Raw genomic sequence first — 14,379 nt, 5'->3', positions numbered from 1 at the left:
ATTCGGTCTCGAATCAATGACAAACCCGAAACTACTAACACGACAATAACTCGACTCATACACGAAAACATTTGGTAATTCAATACACACTTGAGAGTGCACAGACGTCTACGCACCACCTTTGGGCCCAAAAGTGTAAAATCTTGTTTGTTGGGCCTAGCTAGCCCGATAACCTGATCTTTAGGCCGGAAGACTTCAACCTTACGAGTTGTTGAGTCTTACATGACCCAACACAACGTAAAAGGACTTTCAATGGCCTTTATACTATTGGTCCCCAAGGGTCCTTTGGTACGGCTAGTAAAGTCGATTATTCAAATGCGAATCGGGTCAAGGGCCCTTCGTACTCTTTTTTTTATCCCCAACCGGCTAACGGAGTTACCGAGGTCTTCGTGCCCTCTTTCTCTTCGGATGTGGGACTACAAGAAGTCAGGGCGGTTGGATTACGTGAATAGTACGGACGACGCCTACGGGATCGTTAGTATAAGTTGTAAACTGGCCGTTTGTGTAACGCGTGTTTATAACAATTCACTATGCGCAATAATCCAACGTCGCCTGGAATCAATGACTTCACACGTCGCGATGGTTCTACAACTACATAGAATTCAAAGTATTAGGAAAACATCGGGTTTTCCTAGGGTTTTACAATACATACAGTTTCGAAATGTACACAAGTTTAATGAACATTTTTTTTACAACTATAGAAACAAACAAGCATACTTATGGATCTTCACAAACTTTTTCAGAAACTCTTTTCAGAAAATATCGGATTTTCTGGTGGTTTTCAAAATAATACAAAACGTTGCTTTTCAAATACCGCTTATGAACTCACCAACATTTCATATGTTGACGTTTTTTTCAAAATACTTGTATTCTCATGTAACAAGTGAACCAAAGGAAAATGTACTCAGTGATGGCTTGCAGTTTGTTTATCTATGAATCGAACAATTTGTTTTTGGGAATGTAATGTTAAACAATGTACTCAATGTAAACTTTATCAGTTGTACTATATTAATGCATGGTGACGAATGATGTTATGTTTCATGTATATTCAATGTTATGGTATTCAATTAAGTCACAACAGCCCTCGGACGTTTCCGTCGTCTGGTTCGGGGGTGTGACAATAGGTGTTGTTTGACTTAGGTGCCACCCGATCGTTTGTTTCTCTTGTGCTTAGCAAGAAGTTCACTGAGTCTTCGGGCATGTTGGATTGCCCTTTAGAGGTAGAGATTGCCGATGATCGATCGGTGCGAGCATCAGCAGTGTTCAGAGATTGCGTTCTGAGGCTATTTGAGGAGCGCTACTTGGTAGACTTGGTTCCCATTTCGTTGCGTGGGAACAAGGTGATTATAGGCATGGATTGGCTCAGTCCCAATGGGGCGGTGATAGATTGCGCTCAACGGCTGGTGCGGATTAGGACCCCAAGTGGGGGAGAGTTGGTAGTTCAGGATGAGAGGCCACAGCGAGGGCCAACGGTATGTTCAGCAGCGAGAGCTAGGCGCTACCTTCAGTAGGGTTGCGCAGGATATGTCGCGTATTTTATGGACACCCGTGAGGCGGGTAAGGCGACGGTGAGCGAGGTTCCGGTGGTGCGAGATTACGCAGATGTGTTCCCAGAGGAGCTCCCTGGGATACCTCCGGAGCGACAGGTGGAGTTCAGGATCGACCTAGTCCCTGGTGCGGCTCCGATAGCCAAGGCACCATATCGGTTGGCTCCTCCTGAGATGCAGGAGTTGTCTACATAGCTGCAGGAGCTGTTAGACAAGGGATTCATTAGACCGAGTAGTTCTCCCTGGGGAGCCCCGATTCTGTTTGTGAGGAAGAAGGACGGGTCGCATCGGATGTGTATAGATTATCGGGAGCTGAACAACGTAACGGTGAAGAACCGTTACCCACTCCCGAGGATTGATGACCTCTTTGATCAGCTGCAGGGAGCATCTTGGTTCTCCAAGATTGATTTACATTCTGGATATCATCAAATGAGGGTCAGAGAGGAGGATGTGTAGAAGACCGCGTTTCGGACGCGTTATGGCCATTACGAGTTTGTGGTGATGTCTTTCGGGCTCACCAATGCTCCTGCCGCGTTCATGGACCTCATGAACCGCGTGTGTAGACCGATGTTAGACCGGTTTGTGATAGTGTTTATCGATGACATCTTGGTTTACTCCAAGACGCAGGAGGAGCACGAAGAGCATCTGCTAGAAGTTCTGGAGACTTTGAGGAGGGAGAACTTGTATGCTAAGTTCTCCAAGTGTGATTTTTGGTTGCGCGAGGTGCAGTTTCTCGGACACCTCGTCAACCAGAACGGGATCTCAGTGGACCCGGCCAAGGTAGAGGCCGTGATGAGATGGGAAGTTCCGAAGTCTCCATCTGAGATTCGGAGTTTCCTGGGATTAGCAGGCTACTATCGGAGATTCATTCAGGATTTCTCCAAGATAGTCGTACCCTTGACGCGACTGACGAAGAAAGTCGTGGTCTTTCGATAGGGGCCTGAGCAGTAGGCAGCGTTTGAGACTTTGAGACAGAGATTGTGCGAAGCGCCAATCTTAGCCCTGCCAGAGGGCGTAGAGGATCTTGTTATATACTGTGACGCGTCCATTTCAGGGTTGGGCGCGGTGCTTATGCAGAGAGGGCATGTCATTGCCTACGCTTCGAGGCAGCTGAAGCCTCAGAAGGCGAACTACCCGACGCACGATTTAGAGTTAGGGGCAGTTGTCTTCGCCCTCAAGATTTGGCGGCATTACCTCTATGGAGTCTGGTGTACCATTTACACGGACCATAAGAGTTTAAGGTACCTCATGGACCGGCCGAATCTGAACATGAGGCAGCGTCGGTGGTTGGACGTCGTAAAGGATTATGACTGCGAGATCCTTTATCACCCAGGGAAGGCCAATGTGGTGGCCGATGCGCTTAGCCGCAAAGCAGCGCCGATCAGAGACGTGTGTATGAGGATGACAGTGGTGACTCCACTGTTAGAACAGATTCGGGAGGCTTAGCAGGAGGCTATGAAGGAGGAACATCGGAAGAGCGAGCGTATAGTGGGTCATGTTTCTTCTTTCGATTATGATAGCCGAGGATTATTGACACTACACCGTAGGGTGTGAGTACCGTACCACGGGGGTGTGCGCCAGGTTCTGCTGGAGGAGGCGCACAAATCCCGATTCTCCATTCATCCCGGGGCGACGAAGATGTATAGGGATCTTCGTATGGATTATTGGTGGCCCTGCATGAAACGGGATGTGGCATGGTACGTAGAGCGATGCTTGACCTGCAGGAAGGTCAAGGCCGAGCATCAGAGACCACACGACAAGATGCAGTCGTTAGATATCCCGCTATGGAAATGGGAAGATATCACGATGGATTTTATCACCAAACTTCCCAGGACCGCACGGGGAGTGGATTCTATATGGGTCATCGTGGATCGGTTGACCAAGAGCGCCCATTTCATACCGATCCAGGAGAGTATCTCGGCAGAGAAGTTGGCCGATATCTACATCCGAGAGGTGGTGGCGCAGCACGGAGTGCCAGTCTCCGTGATTTCAGATAGAGACGTGCGGTTTACTTCCAGGTTTTGGAAGAAGTTCCATGACGAGCTGGGTACTCGTCTGCATTTTAGCACCGTTTTTCACCCGCAGACAGATGGTCAGAGCAAGTGGACCATCCAGACTCTGGAAGATATGTTGCAGGCGTGTGTGTTAGACTTCGGTGGTAGCTGGGATACCTATCTTCCTTTGGCTGAATTCTCATACAACAACAACTATCACGCGAGTATTGACCGTCCTCCTTTCGAGATGTTGTACGGGAGAAGGTGTAGGACCCCGATATGTTGGGGCGAAGTTGGCCAGAGGGTCATGGGGAGCACTGAAGTGGTGCTCAAGACGACCGAGAGGATTCAACAGGTGCGGAGTAGGCTTCAGACTGCTCAGAGTCGGCAGAAAAGCTGTGCTGACAAGCGTCGATCAGACCTGGAGTTCCAGGTCGGAGATATGGTTCTCCTGAAGGTGTCGCCATGGAAGGGCGTCATCCGATTCAGGAAGCGGGGCAAGTTGGGCCCCAGGTACATTAGACCTTTCAGGGTTCTAGCCCGGGTGGGCAGGGTGGCGTACCGGCTGGATCTGCCAGCCGAACTCAGTCATATCCACAACACCTTCCACGTCTCGCAGCTACGGAAATGCCTAATGGACGACTTAGCGGTGGTGTCTTTAGAGGATATTCAGGTTGATGACAGTCTGAATTACATTGAGCAGCCAGTAGCAATCCTCAACCGGAAGTCAATGGCAGCACAGGAAGGGTTCGGAGTGGACTTGGGAACCGGTGGAAGAGATGAGGGAACACTATCCCGAGCTGTTCCAGGAGCGAGTTGTTCAAGAACAGACTCGACGAGTTGTTCATACAACTCGGTGAGTCACAGACCAGAGTGTTCATCGGATGAAGATGAACTCGACGAGTTGTTCATACAAATCAGCGAGTTGAATGAAGGACTATGGGATACCTGTTTGGAAGGAGAACTCGTCGAGTCAATGCCTAACTCGACGAGTAGGGACGGGAGTGAAGACAATCAACTGGATATGGACTCGACGAGTTAGCGAGCCAACTCGGCGAGTCGGGTCAACTGGAAGTTGACTTTGACTTTGACTTTTGACTTGGTTAGGGGTAAATTGGTCATTTTACCATAAGGATAGTTAGCAATGTTTGACTGAGTGTTTCGTGGGAATTGCAGTCGGAGGATTTCCGGAGCAGCAGCAGCAGGCAGACAGTTCCTGCGCAGATCAACAGCTACTTCAAGGTGAGTTACCTTCCAGTAGCGGTGGGTCTACGGCCACAATGTCGGCCCACCAGTAGGAATTGTATGTTAGATGATTGTCTTTGTGATATCATCTAGGTTTGCTACTACCTGATACGTTATATGCTAGCTTGATGTGTTATAGTAGTAGAGTTCGGTTGTTAGGACCGAATGGTAGTCAGACACCCCATATACATCTGACATAATGTGATGTCATGATTATATGCTAGCATGATCTTAGATATGTGTTAGCGTTAGTAGAAGGGGAACAGTCCCCGAGTTCGGTTGTTAGGACTGAAGGGTAGTCAGACACCCCATAAATGTCTGATAGTATGTTATGTTATGATATGAGATAGTAGTAGTGGTAGGGGTGAAACAGTCCCCGAGGTTTGGTTGGTAGGACCGCAGGGTGGTCGGCACCCCAGAATGGTTGCACGGGTAGGACGACACCCCAGAATGGCCGTACCGGGTAGGTCGGGCACCCCAGAAATGCCTGACACGTATGGAATGTTATATGATTGTACTGTATGTTATATGATTGTATGGTATGTGGTACGTTGGAGGAACTCACTCAGCTTCGTGCTTACGGTTTCAATTTTGGTTTCAGGTACCTCTTCTTCGAAAGGGAAGAAGTTGGCGCGATAGCGATACATCATACACATGCACTGTTTCCGCCTTATGAGATTGTTCTGGGATTTGTACTCTGATATTTAGTTGATTTCGTATTTTGGTTTTCAAACACGATTTATGAATGTGGAATGATTTGATCATACAATATTTTATTTACAAATGCTTTCCAAAGTATTGATTTAAAAATGAAATTTTTGATCGTGAAAATTAGGTTGTTACAATTTAGCTTGATTATGTGGTTTGCATGTTTAATACATAATCTTTTTTTCTAAAGAAAAGTCATTTTTTTTCTAAAATACCCTTTAAACTCAGACAAACTTTTTCGTTTTTACCGTTTTATCGTTTTTGCTCATAAGTATTTTGCTACTCTCGAGGCTGCTTATGGAGTTCTTGATTGAGGAATATGAAGTTTGAAACATTCATTCTTTTTATTGAGAGTTTATTACCCAACTAGTACAATATTACTAAACGAGTTATGGTTGGTGACAACCAGGGCCGGCCCAATAGGGCGGGCAAGCTGGGCGACGGCCCCGGGCCTCGTTACAGTTTGGGGCCCCAAAATTATATCTGTCTTTTACTTTATATATATATGAATTGTGTTTAAAATTTATGCAACATTTCCTTAGACCAGATGGTTAGTAACGTGCCAAGTAATGAAAGGCGCCTAGGTTCGAATCTTTTGGAAGCTTATTGAGTTTTGAATCCAAATTACAGAAATAGTCCCTTCATTCTTCTTTGTTATTCAAAAATCATCCAAGTTATAGAAATTAATCCTAGACTCTTTGTTTTTTTTTTTTTTACAAACCACCCAAACATTTATTTCATTTAAAATTTTGGTCTTTTTCTAGCCATTATCATGGATAATTTTTCTATTTATATATGAGATTTTCTACATTGCATCATCTTTTAATATATAATAACTATCATTTATAGTTTTGTTATAAAAAATCATGCTAACCTACCTATTTTTCACCAAACTATGATTTTTTTTTTCCAAACACTCATATTTTTTGTTTTTTTTTTTCATACACCAAAGTGGCAGTTTTTCAAAATACTTTGATTATGTGTGTTTTTCTTTGTCATTAGTTATTTTGTACTAACCTAGTGGTTTATTGTATCATTGTATTATTTTCATACCATATATATTTAATTTAATAGCAAATGTTCATGTACTTGTCTCCGTATCATTGTATTATTGTTTTTGATTATTAAATTTTGAGGGGCCTCATTTTTAGTTTTTTCCCCGGGCCTCAAATTGACTTGGGACGGCCCTGGTGACAACACAATTTGAGCGTTTTGAAAAAAAAAGAAGTTAAATATTTGTTTTGGTTATGCAACCATCACTTTGTATTTGTGTCGCGGGTTTAAACCAATGTATTAGGTTTGCCAAAATGGACCCTAACTACATCTATGTGACATCATATTATTTTCATAACCGATTAAAACTTTTCTTTACACCTTAAGTTATCATGTTGTGGAAAATCTCAGTTTAATTAAAACAATTTGAGATAACATAAGTTATTTTATTATATTAAAATATCATGGATGTCACCATTAATATCAAACATAGGTTACAACGTAAATACTAAAAGGTCTTGAAATACTATTACAAGTTGGTCTCTTATTTCACTGAGCACCCTAATTAGTTTCTAGTAGCCTTAATTCCACTACCTGTGATGCATATAAATTGAATGGATTGGGTTTGGGAAAACCTAGATAGATGCATAGGGATTTCAAACTCATAATATTTTAATGATAATATATCATAATAACATTCCTATAAAAACAGCCATTACCAAATAATATAGACATAAAGTCTGATGTAAATATCCATAAGACAATCTATCTAGTCCAACCGATTCTCATAAATCCTAAATCAACAATTATTTGAAAGAATCACCTTACTTGATGAATCGTTCGAATAATTCTCTGACTACACAGGCTATAAGAGCAAATCGGTATGAAACTAATTATGCAAAAGCCGATTAAAATCACATTCAAACTGATTGAATTAGAGGAGGATCCGATCACAGATCCGGATCAGATTAGCCTAATGTGCAAATTTAAACCCTAGCTCTTTTCCTTTCTTCTTAATGGCCACAAAATATCCGTCCTTCTCTGAATATTTCCTTATTACAATATGGGGTTATAATTTGTCATTATATTACTCTTTCAGGGGGTAGTTATGACAAATGATCCAATACTTTCAAAGACTGTTTTTCCGTTGATGAGGAAAACTGCCTTAAACCCTAGCCCTTTCCCTTTCTCCTTCCGTCAAACCCCAAAACCCCAAAACCTATCCCCAAAACATGGCTCTAGTCGATCCCCAAAACCCCATCAAGCAACAGACCTTGAAGTTCTTCACAAGCGATGAATACGAGCTAGCAGTTAACCAATCGATCCAGAGCCTCTTAGACTCGCTTCAAAACCCTAGCTCTGATTTATCTGCCTTTACCTCGACATTTCTCGAATTAATGCAAGCTAAACCTATCCCACTTCTCGAAAGTATCTGGATTTTTTCGGGTTTAACTTTTCATCCAAAAATTTCTTCAAAAGATGATATCTTGGATCAAATTCTAGCTGTGAAGGATCTTTTTCAATCAATAACAGCTTGTTCGGCTTCATGTAGTTCTTCAACCTGTATCGCCTTAATTGCTCCTATCATTTTCAAATTGTATACAGTAGTTGTGGATTCGAAGAGAAAAGTAGTAGATTCTAAGCGAGGAAAGAAAGCAAGGAGAGAAATTAGTAAATTTCTCGATGTAATTTTGGGGTACTTTAACGTGTGTTCTGACGGATCAAACAGTGACGAGGATTCTGCTCTAGTTAGGCCGATAATCGACCTGGTTTCGATTTGGGTGCATGGTGAAGCTACTGAAAATCGATTGAAGCAGTTTTTCCCACTTTTAGGTGATGAAATTATAAATTGGGTTACAGATGAAAGTAGCTGTGTTATTGAATTGCTGGCTGGAGCTGTGATTTTGGAGTCTTTTATGTTGAAATTATGTTTGAAAATAAGTGAAGGGATTTCAAAAGAGGAGGTGCAGAATGAGTTGAGGACTTGGGCTGTTTGTTCCATAACTGGATTTCATAGCTTTTACTTCTTCGGTAAATACCCAACAAACTTTCTTTTACATATCGAAATCTCTATCTGTTTTCTTATTAATTAGTGTCTTTTTATGTTTCAGATATGCTCATTAAGATGCTGCTGGAACCAAATTTGACAGTGACATCCTTATTGGTTAGTCATTTTCATTGGAGTCATCCTAACTTTAAGCACCTGATTATATAATTGATTCATTGAAAACATGATTATACTACATGATTTGGTTTACAGAGTGCTGAAGACGACTCATTTTTGAGGAAACTGTTATATGATGTTGTTATATTACCTGACTATTCATTCCTCCATATACACAAAGTAAACCATCTTCCTATTAACCACATAAAGAATAACATTTTGGCAAGAATTATGGTGTCCCATGAAGCCATTGAGTTATTTAGGTATATTAATCTTCCTAAATTCTTCAAATATACAAAACTCCAATATCAAAAATGTTATATAATCGTATATTTGTAGGAAAAACAAGGATCATTCAAAGGCTATTTCTTATACGAATGCATTCTCGGGTTCTCATTTACCTACACTTATTACTAAATTGGCTACAAGTGAGCTTGGCAACCATGGAAGAACAAGTCAACCTAAGGGATCATCACCTATGGCTTTTCTAAGTAAGTTATCTTAACTTCTTTCTATGGTTGACATTTTTTTTGAGTTTTTTTTTTTCCTGACTGATGATATTTCAGAGTGGATGCTTGAACTCGAGGGTCAAGGTTTGAGTTTTTGTGATGGTTTCATGTCAAAGCATCGGGAAAAATTAGTCCTTTACAGTTCAAGGTCAGACTTTGGTCAACCCTCATATAAGGGAGATGAAGGGAAGACGGATGAAGATCTAGAGTTCTTCATTGATAATAAGGGGAATGATGAAAATGAAGAAGAAAAGATTGATGATTCCATGAACGATGTGTTTGTTGCTGCTGCACATGCTATGCGATCTGATGCAAATGGAAGTGGGAAGAAACGAAAAGAAATAAGTGTTGAAAAGAAGAAAGATGGAGTTAAGTTTCAAAGGCAGAACCTTGTCCTTGTGGATCATTCTGGTGAAAATAGCAGCTTATCTGAGAAAGAAGATGATTCAGAGAGTGCAAGTGAAGTGGAAGATCCTGATTCTGATTCTGATGAGTGATGAAGATGACTTGGAGTAAATGAGTTCATCTTGAAAGTTCCAATTTTGCCCCTTTTTGGTTAATGTATTAGAGTCCAAGTATTTGTAACCTTTTTCTTCATGTATCTGGTTGTAGGGGTATAATAGTTTTTTGTTTTTTTTTCTCTGTTTTTTAATGGTAAAAGTTAGCATAACAAATTTAATAGAAATCGTCAACACCCGGATTAGAACTCGGGAATTCCAAAGAAATGACCAAAACAGTTGGGATATTAGGCTGCAAGGATTGGATTAAACATTCACAGCACATCCTAGGTGCCCAATTTTTGTCATGGCAAATGGCAAACACTACGTTCATGGCTGAGACAAGTGACAAGACCTAATGTCACTTTTTATTTCTTCTCCTTTTCTCGTTACTATTATTTTTAATTTTTTTTAATCCCATATAAATACAAAACCTATCTATTTCATTTTACCACTTCAAAAATATCTTCAACAACTCTCCAAATAACCATATTTCTCCCAAACACGCTAACTAGAAACATATTCGATTATGATCCCTCATCCCCAATCTATCAGGAACAATTTGACAACCTTATCTACTCTTCAAACGCAATGTATGGCGATATGCAATTGATGTATATTGAGTTTCCAATGCAACTCAACCAACTTTTATCCCAAAATTCAACTACTTCACCCAACCCAAATCCAAACCACAACCACAAAACGAACATGGATGTTAGATTTTAGGTCTTAAAAATATCAATATAAACTTGGATAATTCTAGAATCGTGATTGCAATCATTTTTCATAATCTGTGATTTCGATCCTATAGTTAGGGTATCATGAAATCATATTTTGGATAATCCAAGAATGACAATTTAGAAATCAGGTCACTTCCTGAAACACATAAAATAATTTGATGTTTTGTGTTTGATGAGATAGAGAGAATATGGTAATCAAATTCGAGTATATGAAAAATCCAACCATTTTTTGGATCATTCATATGTTCTTATACAGGAGTGAAAGTTGGTTAAAAGTGGTTGCCTCCATTTTGGCACCAAAAAATGATAGTTAGAAGTGTGGTTATTAGGCATAACCGATTCTTACATCATAATAGTGTCAAAATTTGTTTTTGACAGAAAATGCATGTTCGGACTCTTTCATATTATAGTAATTTGTTTAGGTGTGCTTCCCCTACATAGTGGAACCACTGCCAACGGATCTACCCCTTGGCTCCTGCAAGAGGCGCTGCCCCTTGAAACCATGTACTCAGGGGCACTGCCCCAGGACCCATGTATTCTTAAGTTCACATTTATCATTCCGAATGTGCACCTTGCACCTCCTGTCTCGGTGAGTAAATAGAACCCGACATATCTCAATATTAACAATAACAATATTAAAATATGTTGATAACACTAAAATCACCAACACCGAATAGAGTATCGAACCTCCAAAAAGGAAAATGGAGGGTTGGATCTAAAGCATGGTAACCACAAGAAAAACTGCATTAGCTCATGCATGGGTCGATATATCGAAGGACTCGGTGGTCGGCAACAACCAAAAAGCACACTTTTTTTATCCACGATAGGACACATTTTCTCAAAGAAATAAAATGAGACAACTACCAAAGCAAAGACCAAATTTGCACGAAATGAAATAACATAAACAAAGTTGTTACAAAGTTTCACGGTTTGTCAAACAACTTTGTCAACTAAGGGAAAAGTAAGACAACCATTTTATCCAAGGCACTCTACATTATCTGGGAGGAAAGCGGGAAGAATTTCAATTATTTAGATTTTTGGAATATTGAAAAAAAAAGCAAGATGTGGAAACTCATTGGAAAAACTACACAAAATCATTGGATGCTTGTGTTCTGCAATTGTGACAACTCTAGACTTTCTTATAATTTGGATATGCTACTTTGGGGAACCAATGACTCCCGCGGTATGAAAGCAATACTCTAACCGCTGAGTTAAGTAGATCATTTATCTTCACAAAGAAAACCAAAAGGGACTCATCCCATCAATGGATTATAAATATCATATTACTTAGAAGCAATACCGATCAATATGATCTTGGATCATGGAATAGTCATATTAAGAATATTCATCTTGACAAAAAAATTATCGACATAATAAAATATAAGTATATTACAAACACTAAGGGCTATAGATTAGTTGATTGAGCAGCTCGTTTACACGCGCATCGGTGTTTTGCAAGGGAGTCCATCATCAAATCAAAAAAATTGATCTTATTGACAAATCGATGTCTTACTCCATAACTTTGAGGGAAGAATTAGATGGTGACAAACTAGAAATTTAACCACCTACTCGTCTGATGGGAATGATAAATCCAAAAGAAAAGAAAAACTACTATGTCAAATTCATCACGGTGTCATCCCTTTGGATGAAATACAAGATATAAGAGCAAAGTTTGTGGAGTTAAATACGAATTTGAAAAAACATATGGATTTCGCACAAGGCACATGAAAATGACCGATTCAACATGCAATTGTTAATGTGATACAAGAGTCACATTTTCGGAAACGATTTCAAAGCAGCTTTAATGGTAAAAACCGCAATTAATTGCAAAAATAATAATAATAAAGGATCATTTTTATTCATACTTATTCATTGTTATGTTTTTAATACTTTAAGGTCTTGTTATGTAATTTTGAATTTTACTTAATGAAATTTAAGTTTTTAGTTTAAATTGAATAGTTTAAAAAATGAAATATAGCACCATCCCATTAATGTGACAAAATTTTTGAATAATATGGTAAAAATGAGATGAAAGAACAACAATTATAACAAGTAGAGGAACCACTCCCCTCATTATTACAATATAATTTATTTTTGAATATTTAGCGTCGTCCATTTTTTATAAGCATCTTTTCACAAAATGCAATTTCTTTTACAAAATGATGATGCCTTGTAGCTAGGGATGAGCTTTAGAATTGAACCGGTTTTTCTATATTATAAGAACCGGGAACCGGATCGTCGGTTCTAGCGTCGGTTTTGGTTTTGGTTCCGGTCCCGGTTTTCGGTTATTTTTCAAATTAAAAACGGTTGAAATATTATAGATGATATGTTATCTTCCAGAGCTTGTAAATGATTCAATATTTAACTAAATTATGATTTTTTACATTCTAAATTGAAGTACAAATACTAAATTACATGATAAAAAAAGAATCAAGTAATTCCGACTTCATATGAGTGAGTTATGCGCATTTTAAAAGTAGAACAGATTCCAAAAAAAATGTTGAAACATAAAATATGCATCATTGATATGTTGTATTCCGGGGTCTATAACTGATTCAATATATAACCAAAATATGTGTTTTTATAATCTAAAATGAACTACAAACATCAAATTACATGCTGGAGAAAAAAAAATTTAAGTAATTCCGACGTCATATAAATGAGTTATGCTCATTTAAAAAAATGGGGTAGATTCAAAAAAACAAAAAAAAAATATTGAAATAGAAAAAACACAACATCGATATTCTTTCTTTCGGGGCATGTGTCTGATTCAATATCTAACCAAAACATATGTTTGTATAGTAAAAAAATGAATTACAAACTCCAAATTACATGCTGAAAAAAAAATCAAATAATTCCAACTTCATATGAGTGAGTTATACGCATTTTAAAAAACGGAAAAAATGTAAAACCGGTTCCGGATTTTAGAATCGGGACCGGTTTTCATAAAAATGGAGAACCGGTAACCGGACCTTGTTACTAATTTCGGTTCCGGTTCCGGTTCGATTCTGGTCTAGTTCCAATTCGAGCTCTTCTAATGTTCATCCCTACTTGTAGTGGATATCAATAAGGAGGTGTTCCATTACAAAATGATCAAATTTTTGAACGTGTCGAAAAATAGACTTTGCCAAAATATCTTTAATTTTTTGCAAATAAATTTCATGTTTAGTTAAAAACTTACATTAGGAATCATTTAAAAAACTGTATTCTGCTAATTTATTATACATAATAAATGATTATTTTTCATATACATCACTTTTTAGGTCATTTTAGAAATTAACCTAGGTTGTTAAAAACTTAAAATACCAAATTTCAAAAAATAATGGTCAAATTGATAAATACGTAAAATAAGCTCATTTCCTTATATTTTTCCAAAATCACATGTTCATTATCTTTTTTGTTTATCTCTTTTTTTAAAGAAACTTAACTTATAACATCTAATATCTTTTAATAATACTAGTATAATTTTTTTTCATAACATGCAACTACACATTTGTGTTTACTTTTTGTCTAACTCGTAGATGATTAAAGAAGTGAGACAACAGTACATAAAGCAAACCATAATTGGTCATGAAAGGTTTTCATAAGTGTATATCTTTAATCTTCCCGCTCTTATTTCTTATTGACTTTATTAACTTTTATATTTATTATTTATTGTTTTGTTCTATTGTTCGTAAATATCTTATGTTATTAATTTAAGCTTTAAACTAAAACCTTTTATCCTTATCCTTAAAAAACTACTTATTAATTTATTTATTTTTTTATTTTTATATGAGAAATACAAATTTCGTTCAAGTTATTTTCCATAACTCTACAATCAAAGTGTTCGGTTTATCTTTGATTTGTTGCTACATATTCTAAACATGGCCATGTTAAGCCAAGTCATGGACGTGCTTACCAATGGTGATGTTCATAGGCAACAAACGACTAAATTTGACTAAATCACTAATGACAAGAGTCAAGAAACCCCACTTTCCAATCA

General features: G+C 38.5%; 1 protein-coding gene across 1 annotated transcript; it reads left to right on the top strand.

Moving 5' to 3' along the window:
• The first annotated feature begins 7,647 nt into the window (after positions 1-7,647).
• Positions 7,648-9,800, top strand: LOC111894661 (uncharacterized). Its single transcript, XM_023890753.2, has 5 exons — positions 7,648-8,518; positions 8,599-8,651; positions 8,748-8,914; positions 8,991-9,142; positions 9,218-9,800. The coding sequence occupies exons 1-5, from the start codon at positions 7,720-7,722 to the stop codon at positions 9,655-9,657; spliced, it is 1,611 nt and encodes a 536-aa protein (XP_023746521.1). The 5' UTR covers positions 7,648-7,719; the 3' UTR covers positions 9,658-9,800.
• Positions 9,801-14,379: the final 4,579 nt, after the last annotated feature.

The sequence above is a fragment of the Lactuca sativa genome, chromosome 8, assembly GCF_002870075.4.
Source record: "Lactuca sativa cultivar Salinas chromosome 8, Lsat_Salinas_v11, whole genome shotgun sequence".
Lineage (NCBI taxonomy): Eukaryota > Viridiplantae > Streptophyta > Magnoliopsida > Asterales > Asteraceae > Lactuca > Lactuca sativa.
Note: the sequence above shows the minus strand (reverse complement) of the source record. Positions and strands in the feature narration are given on the sequence as shown.

Coding starts and splice junctions, on each gene's coding strand:
- LOC111894661 (XM_023890753.2), top strand. CDS start 7,720: ATGGCTCTAGTCGATCCCCAAAACCCCATCAAGCAACAGACCTTGAAG. Junction 8,652..8,747: donor TGACAGTGACATCCTTATTG/GTTAGTCATTTT, acceptor TTTGGTTTACAG/AGTGCTGAAGACGACTCATT. Junction 8,915..8,990: donor GAAGCCATTGAGTTATTTAG/GTATATTAATCT, acceptor GTATATTTGTAG/GAAAAACAAGGATCATTCAA.